Source organism: Rhinoderma darwinii, chromosome 2, assembly GCF_050947455.1.
Source record: "Rhinoderma darwinii isolate aRhiDar2 chromosome 2, aRhiDar2.hap1, whole genome shotgun sequence".
Taxonomy (NCBI): Eukaryota; Metazoa; Chordata; class Amphibia; order Anura; family Rhinodermatidae; genus Rhinoderma; species Rhinoderma darwinii.
The window spans coordinates 175,153,028-175,171,360 of NC_134688.1; the positions used below are offsets into that span (position 1 = coordinate 175,153,028).

General features: G+C 39.6%; 1 protein-coding gene across 3 annotated transcripts in view; it reads left to right on the forward strand.

The window, feature by feature from the left end:
• ARHGEF7 (Rho guanine nucleotide exchange factor 7) overlaps positions 1–14,186 on the forward strand; it is a 149,497-nt gene extending 135,311 nt beyond the window's left edge. For all 3 annotated transcript variants that reach the window (XM_075852516.1, XM_075852517.1, XM_075852518.1), the window contains 3 exons: positions 8,863–8,962; positions 9,521–9,575; positions 12,929–14,186. In XM_075852516.1, coding sequence (XP_075708631.1) covers positions 8,863–8,962; positions 9,521–9,575; positions 12,929–13,051 — 278 coding nt within the window. In that variant the 3' untranslated portion in view covers positions 13,052–14,186. The remainder of the gene's footprint in view (positions 1–8,862; positions 8,963–9,520; positions 9,576–12,928) is intronic.
• The last annotated feature ends 4,147 nt before the right edge of the window (positions 14,187–18,333 follow it).

An 18,333-nucleotide genomic window follows, 5' to 3' on the forward strand; every position in this document is an offset into this window, starting at 1 on the left:
GCAAACTGTATGGGGACAAACGAGATCGAAAGATTGCTCCATGTAAATTAAGCTAAGCGAGCACCAATGCACACACTATATTGTCGATCGGCGCTTGTTTACGTGCATATATCTATTGAAGTAAATGACCTTTACAAGTAGGCATTAATAATTCCCTTTTGTCCAAGTTTTTTTTTTTAGATTACTTCATGGGATAAGGTATTTAAAGGGAACCTTCCACCTGGACAGTTTCCCTTTGGATCATGGACACTATGTGACTCCTTTCAAAGCTGAACTAGGAAACTCTGAATCCAAAGGGAAATTTTCACCATGACCCCTTGAATTCTTAGAAACTGGAAAATTCCGGTTTATAGGGAATCTCATGTGATACCTGTGGGCTCCGCAAAAGGACCTACAGTCTGGAGAAGAGCTGGCACATATGTCTATTCGCATGGCAATTGTGTGTGTGTGTGTGTGTGTGTGTGTGTATATATATATATATATATATATATTTCTGATTGGATCCAATTGCATCCTGCTTTTCTAGATTTCATTCTACTCTACAACTCACCACACGTGTACTTGGAAACACCTGATGAGAAAATGTAGATTTTTGTTTTTGTAGAGGGAAAAAAAGCCGTTCTCCATTATTCCCTATTACACATGTCAAACACCCACGAACCATAGTAATTCCTTTATGTACAGTAGTGTTATACATTGTACTTTATTTGTTTTCCCATCCAATTTTGCTCTATACAACAGATATACATGTAAAAGAGCTGAATGATATGCTTGTAAAAAATGTAATGGGAGAGAAACAGGAAACGTATTGGTTAGGAAAAAAAAAAATCTTGCTTTGTATTATTATAATGGTTTTGCTTTGTGCGAACACGTTTTAGTAATCTTTTATAGATGCTCTAAATTAAAGTGCTAATGTCCCCCGTGTCCAGTTATCATAGAATCAAATTGAATAGCATTGTTGCCTAAATCTCCCATTGGCTTTCATGTGTAAGTTTTACCTAATTTACATAATTACCTTACTGCAAAGAAAGGATTCCCCAATTTCTGTATTTTAGAATAGCCATGAGACTGTACGTAATGGAGTGGATGTTTCTCTTCATTTATATTTAAGGTATATTAAGCTCAATTAATGTTTTGGATACCTAACCAGAAAGGTTTTATTATGAAGCAAACCTGTAAATTTTTACCAGTGTTTTCTCCTTTTTTAAATTTTTTAACAGCCAGTAAAAACGCTTCTTTGACGGTTGATTGCATCTTTTTTGTGACCGTAAAAATCATTGCTTGTCGGCAGCACATATCCCATGTAAATGATGCCATCGGTATAGGGATGAACAATCTTATTTGTCCCCCATAGAGTACAAAGATTACTCCATGTAAATGGAGCAAAATGAGCGCCGATCGACATGCAATAGCGTCGATCTGCAGATCTAAATGAACCCTTAGTCTTAAAATTGAGAGACTTTCTATCATTTGTATATATAATGCTTTTGAAATGAGGGAAAGTGAGGTGAGATCTCCCACAAATAGGTAGTTGTGTGGAGTATTACGTTCATGAGGTTGTTGACCCACAGAACGTGAAAGATGAAGTATTCCTCAAACTTGTATTTAGAAAACTATGAAATGTAGTCAGGTCACGTCAGACATTACAGTATGTGTTTTTTATTTTTTATAGGATTATTGTAACATTAATTGGCAGCTATTTGCGTTTCCAAATGTTCCTGGAGTTTGCCTAAACCCCGTGGTATCTGATCTGTGCCCAGAGTATTATCATTATATAAACATTCAATGAAATTTAAATTACATTTTAAAAAGGGCCTGACATATTTTCTAAGTAAATACTTGTATTCCCCATGACTAGAACAATGCTGAAGCATCTGTCCTTAGAATTCTGCTTTGTGCAATTTCTCTGCTATTCCTCCTGGAAATGTATGCATAAATTGACACCTGGTTATTTACCAGATTTACACTGCCAGCGCTAATTGGACAGTTTCAGTTTGTGTATGTACGCCTCCATTGACCAGGGATATGTGAACACCCAGTTGTCAATTTACTTATACGTTTACAGTAGGAATAACAGAGGAACGACACAATGCATAGTAATAAGAAAATAATTATTTCATGGGATATGTACTTACTGAAAATAGGTCAGAAGAGGTGACACACATATTCTTTAAGGCAAGGTCCTATTTACAAAAAGATGAGGATACAGTTCTGTTATTGATGATAGACTGGTGACAGAAAGCATCCACTTGTCTTCATATTTAGGAATGTAACTAACTGTAAAGAGAGATCGGAAAGGCCCCTCCTTAATATATATATATATATATATATATATATACATACATACACACACACACACACACACACACACACTCACACACACACACACACACACCATTGTCTAATGTAACTACTGACTATAATGACTAATGTGTATTGGTGACATCTGATGAATCAGAGAATGATGATTCATTAGCATCACACAGCAAAAAGTAAAACAAAACACTAAGGAGCCCCACACACGAGCGTGTTCGGGCCGTGATTTACAGTCCATACGTCGGCCGCATTTCCCGGAACGAACACACTGCAGGGAGCCGGGCTCATAGTTATCGATGACGCTAGGTGTCACTGCCTTGCTGCGGGACAACTGTCCCGTACTGTAATCATGTTTTCAGTATGGGACAGTTGTCCCGCAGCGAGGCAGTGACGCCTAGTGTCATAGATAGCTATGATGCTAGGAGCCCAGCTCCCTGCAGTGTGTTCGGTCCGGGAAATGCGGCTGACGTACGGACCGTATATCACGGACTGAACACGCTCGTGTGAATCCGGCCTAACTTGTCAATTAGGCCTGATTCACATGAGCGTTGCGCATCTCGGACGTGATAAACGGCAGTCTTTCATGTCCGAGGTGCATCCATGCTTAGCACTGCGGGACGCGATGTCGCGCATCCCCCATAGATGAGTCTATGGAGGGATGCGTGAAAAGATAGGACATGTCCTATTTTCCCACGGACCCTTCACACGGTCCGTTGAAACAGCTGTGTGAACGGCCACATTGAAATACATAGGTCCGTGGGATGGCCGCTGTTGCAACGGCCCTCCCACGGACGTTAAACACGCTCGTGTGATTCAGGCCTTAGTCACAGGGGGAAGAAAAAGCCAACCTGACCGAGACTAAAATGTGACCTATTGGTCCTACTGTGTATTTATCCCACACATGTCTTAAATAATGCGCTGTTTATTACCGTGGCACATCAGTAGGATTTTGAGTAGAGACCGCTGCTCCAGGGACATACTATTTTATGTATACACTTCCATAACATGGGATACATCCATAGGTATGTGTACTTTGTATAAACAATCCCCCTTCACTTGCAGTCCTTATAATTTCTTGTGTATGAAGCCATGTTCTAGGACACATTCTAAAGGAAGACATTGACTTACAGGGGGCCTATGTTTGGCTCTCTTGGCTGTCTCTGATCCAACGCAAGACTGATGGAAACCGAGCCCGGCGGACCCCGTTGACTGATGATGGGTTCAGTCTAGGTTTCCGTTGTTGCATGCTGTGCGATTTTTGCCATCAAATAGAACTGTTTCGGCATAAAATAAAAATGGCATTGTTCTGAATGCAGGCATATATGTGTGTGTGTATGTGTGTGTATGTATATATATATATATATGTGTGTGTGTGTGTGTATATATATATATATATATTTTATATATATATATATATATATATATATATATATATATATATATACACACACATGTCCCCTTGACATAGCCATAGCGACATCTAATGTTTACATTGCTAGCTGCATTCTGAGAACTCTTCGCAATAGAAAACACAATTTTATATTGCGCAGTTATTTTTATTACATGTCTAAACAGCTTTCTTTTTAAGTACATGCAGAATATGTCTACATCTTAGTTTAACTCTTTTACATTTTATCTCCTCTGATATGACTGAAAGGTGTCACTGCGTTATTGAAGTATTATAAACTATTCTGAAGTTTTAAGCACTTTTATTTTATATATTTAGTAACGTAACCTAACAAATATTTCAAAATACTCAATATTTCTATTTGTGAGTCAAGTGAACACTTTGTTTATGCAATTCTGTAACATATATACATATATAAATATACATATATCCATGTACAGAACTATATATGAAAAACAAGGACATTGGATCCAAAATAGAGGTTAGCGAATGTCCTGATCCCTTTCCAGCTCAATGACCAGAACTGTCGCACTGTATTTCTCTGCATTATATAGTGCTCCTCTCTATGTTTAGTGTTTCTGTATCTGTGGCAAAGCACATTACCCAGTATTCAGTGGATTGAGTAATTTCCTGTTCATCTCATCTACAGAAGGGAAAAGCCATGTCTGGTGGGACATTGCCTTCTTAAGACTAAAAACTCAAATCCAGATGTATTTCTGAATGTTGTATTGTACAGTATAAATATGACTTGTGGTTCAGTATGACATTGAAGTATTTGCTTTCTCAAACATTGAAAAAAGCAACGTCTGAGAGAATGCGTTTATGTACAGTTGAAATAAATTTTGCCTTTGCTAGTCTGTGCCTTCAAAAGTGATTTTTTTTAATTCTTATTAGCTAGATATGATTGACACAGTAGAAGGAAAACGTATGTACACAGACCCAATGGCATGGTATTTATTCTAGTTTCAGTTTTTACATGCAATGTTAATTACTTTTGTGTCCAAAAAGACAAAAGTATAGAAGGTATGATACCTTTATTGGCTAACCATAAAAATGATGAATGCAATCTTTCAGAGCACACAGGCCCCTTCTTCAGGCAGGTTTACAAATTAATGACTTAGAAAAAAGCAAAATATTTAAGATGTTACACAAAGACAAATTAGTACATGAGGTGATACATCATTCAGATAAGCCGGGACCATAAAACTGAGGTTATAGGGGTGATGACTTAGGAGATAAGGGATCTGTAGTCAGTCTGATGGAACATGTATTTTTTACAGCCAAAGAGGTTAACCTTAGTCTAAAGTTTCATATCTTAATCTAAACTATAATCTTTACATTGGGATCAGTTACTATAACTCATTTTGAGAAAACAGGATGGCCTTTATGAAGCCGGAAAACCATTTTAAATATAGGTATAGAACTCCTGACAATATAGGAAGCACATTTAGGTTATGTACCACCGAGGAGTTTATCAATCTTATCCAACTTTAAACTACAAACTAAATGTTTGTGGCACTTGCCAGTTGTTTACAATGTGATACAGTAGGTTCAAGCCCAGAAAGCTGATCGGTGTGGTCACACTTGCCGTATATATGGCAGAGTGCCTGAGATTTGTTCACAGGGCTCCATTGAAAATGGTCCATGCGGGATGACCCCTTCTTATGTGTAAACGCAAGGTTAAAATCTGAGACCACCTTCCCCCACTTTTTATTCCTATGGGTCATGCATTGAAGCCAGACTTTAAAATATTCACTTCAGATTCCCTTATTAGAACTCACTTGTAAGAAAACGTATGACGCACTTGGGCCGAAGAAATGTCCTTATCAATACCAATTAAATAAACCATTGATATTAAAAAATAAAACTTATTTTTTTTTTTCAATTTTTTTTTTTTTAAATCTTGCATTACCCACTCCTGTAGTAAAGTTAAGGGGAGATTCACACGAACGTTGCGTTTTTGCGCGCGCAAACAACGCAGCGTTTTGCGAGCGCAAAAACCATTTGACAGCTGCGTGTGTCATGCGTGTCTGATGCGCGGCTGCGTGATTTTCGCGCAGCCGGCATCATAGAGATGAGGCTTGTCAACGCCCGTCACTGTCCAAGGTGCTGAAAGAGCTAAATCTTTCAGCACCCTCGACAGTGAATGCCGAACACAACAGCGAAAAACCTGTAAAAAAAAAAGATAAAGTTCCTACTTACCGAGAACTTCCCGGCCGTTGCCTTGGTGACGCGTCCTTGGTGACGCGTCCTTGGTGACGCGCCTCTCTTGACATCGGGCCCCACCTCCCTGGATGACGCAGCAGTCCAAGTGACCGCTGCAGCCTGTGATTGGCTGCAGCCTGTGCTTGGCCTGTGATTGGCTGGAGCTGTCACTTGAACTGAAGTGTCATCCCGGGAGGTCGGACTGCAGGAAGGAGACAGGAGTAATCGGTAAGTTAGAACTTCGTTTTTTTTTTACAGGTTAATGTATTTTGGGATCGCAAGTCACTGTCCATGGTGCTGAAACAGTTTAACTCTTTCAGCACCATGGACAGTGACTATCTCCTGACGTCGCGTACCGATAATTTTTTTGCCGGGATCGGCCAAAACGAGTTTGGCCGAACCCGGTGAAGTTCGGTACGCTTGTCCGGCTTCGCTCATCGCAAAGACACTCCGTTTGGATGTTCGGAAACAGAAAAGCACGTGGTGCTTTTCGGTTTTCATTCATCCTTTTCACTGCTGTTGCGCGAATCACGCTCGTCCCACGGAAGTGCTTCCGTGTGGTGCGCGTGATTTTCACGCACCCATTGACTTCAATGGGTGCGTGATGCGCGAAATACGCAGAGTTATTGAACCTGTCGCGCTTTTTGCGCAGCAGACAAACGCTGCGCAAAAAGCACGGACTGTCTGTACTGCCCCATAGACTTGTATTGGTCCATGCGTGCCGCGTGAAAACCACGCGGCCCGCACGGACCGAATACACGCTCGTGTGAATCCCCCCTAACTCCCATAACACTAAAAAGGTTACAAATCAATATCAAAAAGTAACATTCATTTGAAGTTTTTAGATGGCCAAGCTGAGGAGATTTTTGGTCTTTTTAGTATTGTATAAACTGTAGTCCAGATATTGAGCTTCTTTGACTGCAGAATTACTTTGACAAACCAAACGGTTAATGCAAATAACCAGAAGATGTAATTTGAAATCACGTAGACTTAGCAGACACAGCCCCCTCCGACCCAGATTCCTATAAAAAGTGCTCCTTTTTAATTAACATATATTCACATAATGTATGTTACACTTCATCACCAAACCTGCTACATTGAACGGATGTTGGAAAACCATGTTCTCTTCATTCGAAATACACATCAGCCACCACTGCACCATTGTAAAAGTTTACAAATATGAGACGTACATACTACACATACATAGTTGTGTTCTGTATTATGAATTTGAAGGGGGTGTCCAAAGTTTGTATAATTAAGTTTATATAGTTTTCCAATATACTTTCTATATTAATTCCTCACGGTTTTCAAGATCTCTGCCTGTTATTTGGTAGGAACATTCATTATTTAGTTCCAGAGGATACAATTCTGTCCATGGTCATGTGATGGACACACAGGTGCACAGATAGCTCTGATACTCATACTGTAACGAACAATCCCAGAACCTGTGTGTCCATCACATGACCATGGACAGAATTTTATCCACTGGAGGTAAGCAATGAATGTTTCTACTGAATAACAAGCAGAGATCTTGAAAACCGTAAGAAATACTTACAGTAAGTAAATTGGAAAATTGTATAACTTTTAATTATACAAGAAATAATATTAATTTGCTCAAACTGGACAACCCCTTGAATCTCCTAACAATAGTGATTGTCACTAAGCATTTAAGGAACTGTTTATAGTCTATGCAGTTCCTGATGCCTGTTGTAGTTCCATGTAAGAGCACTACATCTTTTCAATCCCTTGTTTTTCCTACAAGATATTATATCATTTTACTCTCCATTTAAGTGCAGCTGTTTTTAAATCCTTCTCCAGGCAGCTGATTGTTGATCATGCACAAGCTGGCAGACATGCCATTGACTGAATGAATGTGCAAGGACGGGTGCATATAGAAGGTTATAAGAGGTTAATGTCCTTCTAAGAGATCCCTTCTGTTCCTTTTGTGGAGATCACGTGACTTGGACTTGAGTCACGATTGAGTGACTGCTCTTGGTTAACCAAAGCTGCTTTTTTTTTTTTTTTTTTTTTACTTCTGTTAGAATACTCTAAGGGGGCCCACGGGATGCTGCGCAATTTCGGTCCCGTGTGCAGGAGGATTTGGAGTGTTATAGCAGGAGTTAAAAAACAAAAACCACAAGATAAATCAACATGCTGCAGATTGAGAATCCGCATTACAGGTCTTCCACATGTTTTTTTTTGCAGATTTTTCTTTCAGCATGTGGATGAGATTTGTTCATATCTCATTCACTTTACTGCTGCTGTGAAATGCTGCAGAATTTCTGCACATAAATTCTGCAAGCATTTTGTTCTGTGTGCAGGATGCCTAAAAGAATAGGTCTTTCGTAACGGTATCCAGTCACATTGATCCATGTTTTTTTGAGCACTGAAGAGGTTATTCTGCATACTCCTGCTTCATCATGTGTGCCCTGTATAATATACTTGTCCTTTTTGTTTGTGGATGTTCTGATATTTGTGTCAATGTAATCGGAGACAGTTTGCCACTTGTAATGGTTTGTTTTAATGTTTCCTTTTCTTATTGCCTGTTTTAGGTAAGTCTTCACTGTAAATTGTTTGCATGTTGTAATAGGATGTACAGTCTGTAATACTTGAACTCTGATGCTAACAGGTACTGTATGTAGATTTTCCATAATGTTTTATTTAATATGGGGATTTACAGCCATACAAGTACATTGCTTTGGTCTATGAAAACCACCAGCAAATGTTCTGAGCTCTTTAAGCACTTGTGGCATTTTTCTTCTGGCTATAAGGTAATATAGACATCTTGCTTTTGTATTTCATCAGTCTATAGGCTTCATAGTTGTAGTTTTTGAAGAAACTGAGGGACCCTATTTAAGCTTTAAACCTAGATGTGTTGCATAAAATGTGAATCTTCAAGCTCTTGTTAATGTTTTTCATCTCACTGCATTCAGGTTCACGCAAAGAATCTGCTCCTCAGGTTTTACTTCCAGAAGAGGAGAAAATAATTGTAGAAGAAACAAGAAGCAATGGTCAGACTGTCATCGAGGAAAAGTGAGTATCTCTGTATCCTCTGCTACATTATTTTATACTTTGCCACTGATGGCAAAGTGCCAGTTCCACTATTGCTAACTGATGTTAGCTGTTTGTGACCTTCCCCCAATTTCCAAAAACTGTTCACGTAGATGGTTGGTGGCATTTTATGGAATAGCAGGATCCAGAGCAGAAGCACAACCATAGTCCAAACATAGAAAAGCTCATCCATAGATCAACATTGCCCACACTGCAAGGCTCCCACCAATGACGAGCCCCACAATATCCGGAAAAGTAAAACGACCGCAGCGCTCATTTAAATAATGCAGTAAATGCTAGAAAGCTTTATTCACCAAACCGCAAAAGCTAAACCGCTTTATTCACCAAAAGGTTGCACTGTTTGGTGAATAAAGCTGTTTTGCTGAGTGCTGCAGTTCTTTTCCATTTTACAGATCAGAAACTTCTCAGAAGTTATGTAATGCCCCTTTGTTATGATTTTTACTTTGCATTGTGCTTCCTTGCTCAAAACTTTAGCTTTTCTGAATTACTGATCCTTTTTTTTTTTATTGCCTTTTTTAGGAGTCTTGTTGACACTGTTTATGCATTGAAAGATGAAGTCCAAGAGCTAAAGCAGGTCTGTATACTTTGATATTTTGAGTCTATTTACTAAAGTAGATGACATTCAGCAATCCGTTAATTCTGTATACAGACGCAATATAAAAAAACTAAAAAAGGTGTAAAAATTAATCACTTCGGCCTATATTAATGCAGTGTATGGAGAGGTTAACCCCTTAAGGACACGGCCAATTTTGGCCTTGAGGACAGAACAATTTTTTTTATATTTCCTTTTTTGCATCCCGATGCTCATAACTTTTTTTATTTTTTGTACGACGTAGTTGTAGGAGACTGTTTTTTGCGGAACGAGTTGTTCTTTATGTAGGTACCATTTTTTGGTACAAATACATTATTGTTTAATTTTATATCCATTTTTATTTTGGTGAAAATGCTGAAAAAAGCAGTTTTAATATTTATTTTTTTTACAACATACGCTGATCATCATAAATAATGTTATACATTTGTTGTACAGGTTGTTACGGTCATGGCCATACCAAATATGTCTATTTCATGTTTTGGGACTTATATTTTAAAAAGTTTATTTATTAAAAAAATATATGTATTTCTGTGTATTTTTTAAACTTTTTAGTTATTTATCATTCATTTTTTTTACATTCATTTAACTATTTTTTTATTTATTTTTTTTATCCCATAAAGGGCTTTTTCATTTTTATTTTTTAACTGCAATGTATTGGCATCTATATGCCAGTACATTAGCCTGTGTACTGATTGTACACAAGCAGTTGTTGTGGCATACCTCAGTATGCCCTAGCAACAGGAAATATGTTCAGACAGCCCTGGGTTCCTTCAATGGACTCTGGGCTGTCTGGCCATACAAGTTATGGGCTTTGATCACGTCACAGTTATTTTCTATGACGCGATCAAAGTGCAGTCATCCCTCCTTGAACGCTGCGATCAGCTTTTATCAATTCAAGGGGTTAATGGCGGAGAGAGGATGTTTCTCTTCTCTCCACTGTTAGAGCGGGGCCGTGGCTGTGTATTACAGCCGTTGCCCCGCTCTCGATCGAGCGCAGAGACGGCTGTCACACAGGATGAGAATGCTCGTCCTAATGCACGAAGTACCCGCCGCTCAGGACGAGCATTCTCGTCCTGTGTCGGCAACCATTTAAATCGGATAGTAACTGCATCCTGTAATATAAACTTGGAATGGACCTGTTGCTGTATTTGTATTATTGCACTACCTCTTAGGCTTCATGCACACGAACGTATTTTTTTCCTCCCGTAAATACGGGTCCTTGGTCACACGCATTTGACCCGTATTGCACCAGTATTTACGGACCCGTGCCCGCAAATACGGGTCCGGTGTCACCCGTATTCCACCCGTATTTACAGGCGCGTTTTCGCTGCAAAATTGCACTGCATTGATCGGCAGCCCCTTCTCTCTATCAGTGCAGGATAGAGAGAAGGGACAGCCCTTTCCGCAGTAAAAGTAAAAGAAATTCATACTTACCCGGCTGTTGTCTTGGTGACGCCTCCCTCTTTCGACATCCAGCCCGACCTCCCTGGATGACGTGGCAGTCCATGTGACCGCTGCAGCCTGTGATTGGCTGCAGCGGTCACATGGGCTGAAACGTCATCCCAAGAGGCCGGACTGGAGGAAGAAGCAGGGAGTTCTGGGTAAGCATGAACGTCTTTTTTTTTTTTTTTTTTTTTTTTTTTTTACAGGTTGATCTAGATTGTGATCGGTAGTCACTGTCCAGGGTGCTGAAAGAGTTACTGCCGATCGTTTAACTCTTTCAGCACCCTGGACAGTGACTATCTCCTGACATCGCCCAGCAACGCTCCCGTATTTACGGATGCACACACGTAGCCACCCGTAATTACGGGAGCCCAATAGACTTCTATGGGCCTGCTCGTGCCGTTATAGAAAATGTCCTATTTCAGGCCATAATATTTTTCAACGGCACGGGCACCTTCCCGTAAGCATACGGGGAGGTACCCGTGGCCAATAGAAGTCTATGGGCCCGTAATTACGGGCGTTTTTACGTACGTGTGCATGAGGCTTTATAGAGTTGTTTCCCTTCTAACAGTTGATGTGATGATTGGAATATGTTTACAAATGGGACAAACCTAGTCCTAGTGTTTCATAAGATTGTAGTATTGGTTCTACAGGGTGGGCCATTTATATGGATACACCTAAATAAAAAGGGAATGGTTGGTGATATTAACTTCCTGTTTGTGGCACATTAGTATATGGGAGGGGGGAAACTTTTCAAGCTGGGTGTTGACCATGGTGGCCATTTTGAAGTCAGCCATTTTGTATCCAACTTTAGTTTTTTCAATGGGAAGAGGGTCATGTGACACATCAAACATATCGAGAATTTCACAAGAAAAACAATGGTGTGCTTGGTTTTAACGTTACTTTATTCTTTCATGAGTTATTTACAAGTTTCTGACCACTTATAAAATGTGTTCAAAGTGCTGCCCATTGTGTTGGATTGTCAATGCAACCCTCTTCTCCCACTCTTCACATACTGATAGCAACACCGCAGAAGTAATGCTAGCACAGGCTTCCAGTATCCGTAGTTTCAGTTGCTGCACATCTCGTATCTTCACAGCATAGACAATTGCCTTCAGTTGACCCCAAAGATAAAAGTCTAAGTGGGTCAGATCGGGAGACCTAGGGGGCCATTCAACTGGCCCACGACGACCAATCCACTTTCCAGAAAACTGTTCATCCAGGAATGCGACATGTCAATGGCTGTAAACAAAGAGAAGCTTGTAAATAACTCATGAAAGAATAAAGTAACGTTAAAACGAAGCACACCATTGTTTTTCTTGTGAAATTCTCGATAAGTTTGATGTGTCACATGACCCTCTTCCCATTGAAAAAACTAAAGTTGGATACAAAATGGCTGACTTCAAAATGGCCACCATGGTCAACACCCAGCTTGAAAAGTTTCCCCCCTCCCATATACTAATGTGCCACAAACAGGAAGTTAATATCACCAACCATTCCCATTTTATTTAGGTGTATCCATATAAATGGCCCACCCTGTATAATGCAACCAGTAAGTAGCTAACTTAAATTGGAAATTATTTCAATTTTTGCTCACATTGGTCAGCTTTGCGGTAGACAAAATTAGTCTCTGTTTGCACGACTTCTGTACTTTTTAACTGGATTATATAGCGCAGAATGCTATGCTATTCTGCTTGACAAATTAGAAATTAAAAGTATGTAAGAGCATAAGCTAAAGGTAGAACCGTCTATTTAAATATATAAATTAATCTTATTAGAAATGTAATTTCGTAATTGATTCATAGTTATTGGTCTCTACTTGAGCCCATATAAGAAACCCCTACCTCCACTGTAAAAGTCTCGTTATTTCACATATACATTGTCATTAACAGGATAGCAAAAAGATGAAGAAATCTTTAGAAGAAGAACAGAGAGCACGTAAGGAACTCGAGAAGCTAATCCGGAAAGTCCTCAAGAACATGAATGATCCTTCTTGGGATGAAACCAATTTATAATGGCGCATCCAGTGTCTTCCTTATTCCACACCAGGGATCAAACACTTGGACCTTGTGTTTTGTCTGTGTCCTTGTAAAAACAGAAGCACTGCTTATTTAGATTTAACTGGATTGTAATATAACTCTCAGTTGTGCTGTACTGAATCCATACATTGCTGCCTGCCTGCAGAAACATCTTTCAGCAGTCGTAAATGTGAAGTTTAGACATTTGAACAAGACGCTACTAACTTCACATCTAAATTACCTCATTTTGCAGAAGGAGCAGTTGCTAAGAGTCTGATTACCTGTTTTTTTTGTTTGTTTTTTACCAGGATTTTTACAGCTGGTATATATATATATATATATGTATTCTCTTTTTTATGTATATAGTGTTTTGAATGCATATGTAAAGGGCACTAAAACCTCTTTATACTTTTTTTTTTTTGTATGATCTATCATACTGGTCACTTGTACATATTTTTAAACGGTCTACCTACACATTGACAGGAGAGAAAATATTGGCTGTGTACCGTTTTACATGCTTGGGGGAGTGGGCCATGTGTTAAAATAATTTAATTGCATTATTTATGCTCATGTAAACAAACTAGAGTTTTAAACCAGACTAAACCAAGCAAGGGAAACTAAAACCTTTTCAATGTTAAACTGCTCACTAAAAAACTTGCCACCTGTGTTTATACAAATATATATATATATATATTTATATATATATTGTTTCTCTTCTAACGTGATATGTGGGGGGGCATCTAAAGATGTATATATCTACATGCGGTTTTCTTCCAATTTTTACTGTTTAACTTTCTTTATATACATGATAAAAAATCTTTCTTTACTGTTGAATATATGGAAAAACATATGCATTTTTACTTTTTTTTTTCCACCACAATTAAATATTCGATATGAACGAACTTTAATTTGGGCTGAATTGCCGTTTTCCCTTCTATAATTGATGTAGCAAATCTGGAGTGTTAAAATAATGCATCAGTGAAAAAGAAAATGCTAATGCTTACCCTCTGTCAGTCAAAAGATAAAGCACAAGAACCATCTTGTTGTACATGAATCCAAGAGCTAAAATCCAAAAGGATTGTCCAGTTTTATGTAAATGTTATCACTGTATGATGAAAAGTTATCAAATTTGCTTTCTGTATCGTTTTTGCTCTGCATGCTGTTATTGTTAACAGAAAATGTTCCATTCAATAAGAGGATAAAAACCTGTCCTGATCGTGTTCACACAAATCCATGGCATGTTATAGCCACCCCAGGTTCAAGAACAGGGTCCGGTTTTCAGCACCCCCAGCAAACACCTGATTTTGCCTAGCGAAGCCTTTTCTGGCCAGACGTCGTCCATCCAGCGACCATTCATGGTTCGAGTCTGCCTAAACGGGAGCCACTCTTATAAAGCGGCTCCCCAATCTGGGTAATAGATAGATGGGTGGGGGGGGTCCTGATAGGGCAAATGGACAGTGTTTTTTTTTTCCCCATTAGTTCTCTTCTAAATACCCATGGAGCTCTGTCAGCAAGACCTGATCAGGACATCAAAGATATGACTTTATCAATACTTCAATTTAAGTATATTAGAAAGTTGCATAACTTTTCATTACATAGTAAAATTGTGTTTTTCGCATAAGATGCTAAAAAACACTTTAATGCTAGGAACACACTGGGCGTGTAAACAGCGGATTTTGCATAAATGATTTAATTGTGGAAAATCTGCAGCATAGTACAGTAGCAACACAGTGGAAAACATCAGCCGAAAAAACGTTCGTAGATGCGGTGCAGATTTTTTTAAGCCGCGGCATTTGAATTTATGCTGATGAATTGCTGCTCTTCTTTTTCGGGGGTTTCTCTATTGAATTTAATACAGAGGTAAAACCCGCAACAGAGAGGCATGTGTTGTGACTTTTTAGGTGGAAACGCTGCAATTCCACCACAAAAATCACAAGGCAACAACATTTTTTTTTTATTAGGGATGAATAAATATAGCATATACTTACTCCCTGCCGTAGTCCTAAAGACACACGCTCTTCTGCAGGATTTCTGCAGCGGACATGCAGCACAAAAAACTGCACCACAATTTGGTGCTGTTTTTGTTCGGACGGAATTTCCTGCGGATTCCAGGGCGGACACGCTGTGTCGTTGTATGCAGTGTATCCGCCTAGTGTGTTCCTACCCTAAGGCATCCTGCACATGGGATAAAAATGCTTCAGAATTTCTGTGCGAAAATTCTGCAGCGTATTACAATATTAGCAAAGTGTATGAAATTTAAACAAATCTCATCCACATGCTAAAAAATAAATAAATACCCCGGCTGAAACGTGTGGAAATTACCCGGATTCTCAATCTACAGCATGTCAATGTATCTTGTGTAAACCCTGCTTACTTTTTGTACAGAAATTTTGCAGCTTTTCCGTCTTGCGTGCAGGAGGTCTAAGGCCCCCTGCACACTCTGCAGATTTTGTTGCAGAAATTTGGTGGAAAAAGGCCGCTATGTTTTTCTAATCCTGGACAAACCCTTTAAGGCTTAGTACTCATTAGCATTCAGTAGAACTGTTCTCTAAAGTAAGGCTTCATTCATATGAGCGTCAACAATCTGACATGAAAAACGGAAGTTTTTCTCACGTCCTAGGTGCAACCGTGGGAGACGCGTTGTCACGGATCCCCCATAGACGGAGTCTATGGAGGGATGTGTGACACGCAGTAAAATAAGTCCTATTTTTTCACGGACCCTTCACATGCTCCGTTGCAACAACGGTCGTGTGAACGGCCTCATTGAAATACATGAGCGCTTTGGGTATGTTCCCACGCAGAGTCAAAAACGTCTCAAAATATGGAGCGGTTTTCAAGAGAAAACAACTCCTGATTTTCAGACAATTTTTGTGCTACTCGCGCTTTAGGCGGCGTTTTTTTACGGCCGTTTTTGGAGCTTTTTTCAATAGTCTATGGAAAACGGCTCCAAAAACGTCCCAAGAAGTGTCCTGCACTTTTTCACGGCCGTTTTTTACGTGTAAAAAAACGCTGTGAAAAACGCTCCGTCTGCTTCTGATTTTTCGGCCGTTTACTGCCCGAAAAACGGACGAAAATAGGCCGTGTGAACAGACCCGAATAGGGAATTTCAGACTGCATTTCCAGAGTTTACTTTTGCCAACTATCTCTTGTCCCTCTTCTGGGTTTGGTTTCTGAATGGCTTAGATTGGTAGGAAAAGCACTGCTTAGGCTATATTTACACGGCTTTCAGTGTTTTCAATTGGCATGCCTGTTTGAAACAGTCCTGCCAAATGTATTGATCGCTGTATGCAGCTGTTTACCTGTGCGGTATTTATTCTCTTTTTTTGTATATAGTTTTATTGAAAAGCGCAGTTGACTGGTCCTTTCAATACATTTGGGGCTGGGTGTACTGGCCAATCGTATGCCAAAACGACATCCTTTTGACATTTGTTTGGCCATTAAAGTCTATGGCACATTGGCTTATATGTCAGGATAATTTCCTGCCATATTTGATGACCATGCACTGCAGTGGTGTGAATTGAGCCATGAAGGAGACGTCTGGCTTGCATTGGTTTCCCCTGCAAAATTAGCTGTGACCTGACCGCTGGTGATCAGCTGAGACAATCCATTTTGTAATGACCCCAAGCCATCATTTATAACGCACAAGCAGAAGACAACTATACCTGCTTCGAGGGCACTCAGACACAAATTTCACTCATAGGTAAGATCGTGCCATCATTTCTTTGATCTGTGTTGCAGTCTTGGTACGGTATGGCAATTGTATGCGATCTATTGACTTGTCAAACACTGAACATTAGACAGAGAATATAGCTGACCCATGACTACCGTTTCTTAGAACAATGCCAAGGTTTCATATAATGCAGTAAACCAACATGCAGCACAAAGTTTCATGATTTTGCCTTATTTCTTAGTCTTCTTTTATAGAATACATGTTAATCCGACATCTGTCCATATGTAATAGAATATTGTCATTTCAAAGTGGCTATGTTTAACTACTGCCTTGTTGGACATAAATAGGACAATGCAGTCTGGTACTTGTCCATCATGATGAAAAATATGCTGGGTTTATCTGTCATATTCAATGTAGTGACCCTTTTATAAAATAGCAAGCTTAGGCCACATTCACACGAACGTGTTTTTGCGGCCGCAATTCCCTCGAAAATCAGGAGAATTGCGGCCCCATTCATTTCTATGGGGCCATGCACACGACCGTAGTTTTTGCGGTCTTTGCACGGCCCGGGAACCCTCACCGCAGAAAGAACGGGCATGTCCTATTACGACCGTCTTCTGCGGTCCGGGCTCATTGAAAACAATGACGGCGGCCATGTGCATGTCCTACGATTTGCGGGCGGCCCGCGGCTGACAGTCCGCAGCCGGCCGACCCGAAAATCACGGCCGTGCACACGGCTACGGTCGTGTGCATGAGGCCTTAGTTTACACTCTGGGCACAGAATCTAAACTACTTTGTATTTTCTAGTACAAACTCTGTATATGATGGGTAGTAATGCTGTGGGGTATTTATACATCTTCTAAGAAAACTATATGTCTAGTACATTAAAAGCCATAAAGGGAGCTTGTTCAGCTTGTAGTGTAACGTCCTTTATATGTATACAGTCAGAACTGTGAAAGTCATGTTGACTATTTCTGGCTCATAAGAAAAAGGGAACTTGTGATTTTAGCGGTCTGTCAATCATGTCAGATAGTTTAGTGATTTAGGATAAGTTACATTTTAAATGTGGCAGTGTGATGCGAGCGCTGGGAGGAAGGAGTCCGGCATATTAATGACCTGCCGAACCTCTCACCCAACCATTGATGATTGACCGCTTCGCACTATTACTATGCATAGGGTGAAAGCTGTCAATCATCGATGACTGGGCGAAGGGAGCGGCAGCTCATGAATATGCCGTACTCCTTCCTCCCAGCGCTCGTGCTGCAACATTCAAAATGTAACTTATCCTAAATCCCTAAACTATCAGACATGAGTGACAGACCGCTGAAATTAACATGTCTGCCTCTACTTTGTGCTGCCTTCTTTATGCATGATAATCCGTGATCGGTTCCCTACAAGATGTTAATGTTATTAATTGCTTGTGTATTTATTAGTTTAGTAAACTTAGTAGTATAACTAAACCAAACCAGAAATTTGCTTAGAAATACCTTTCCCCCCTTTTGCTTTTATTTTTTTGGCATTCATACAAAAGGCAGATTGTGATTTAGCAAATTCTAATTGGAGAATAGTCTTAATTTGGAATTCTATAAAGGTTGTACAAGATTAGAAA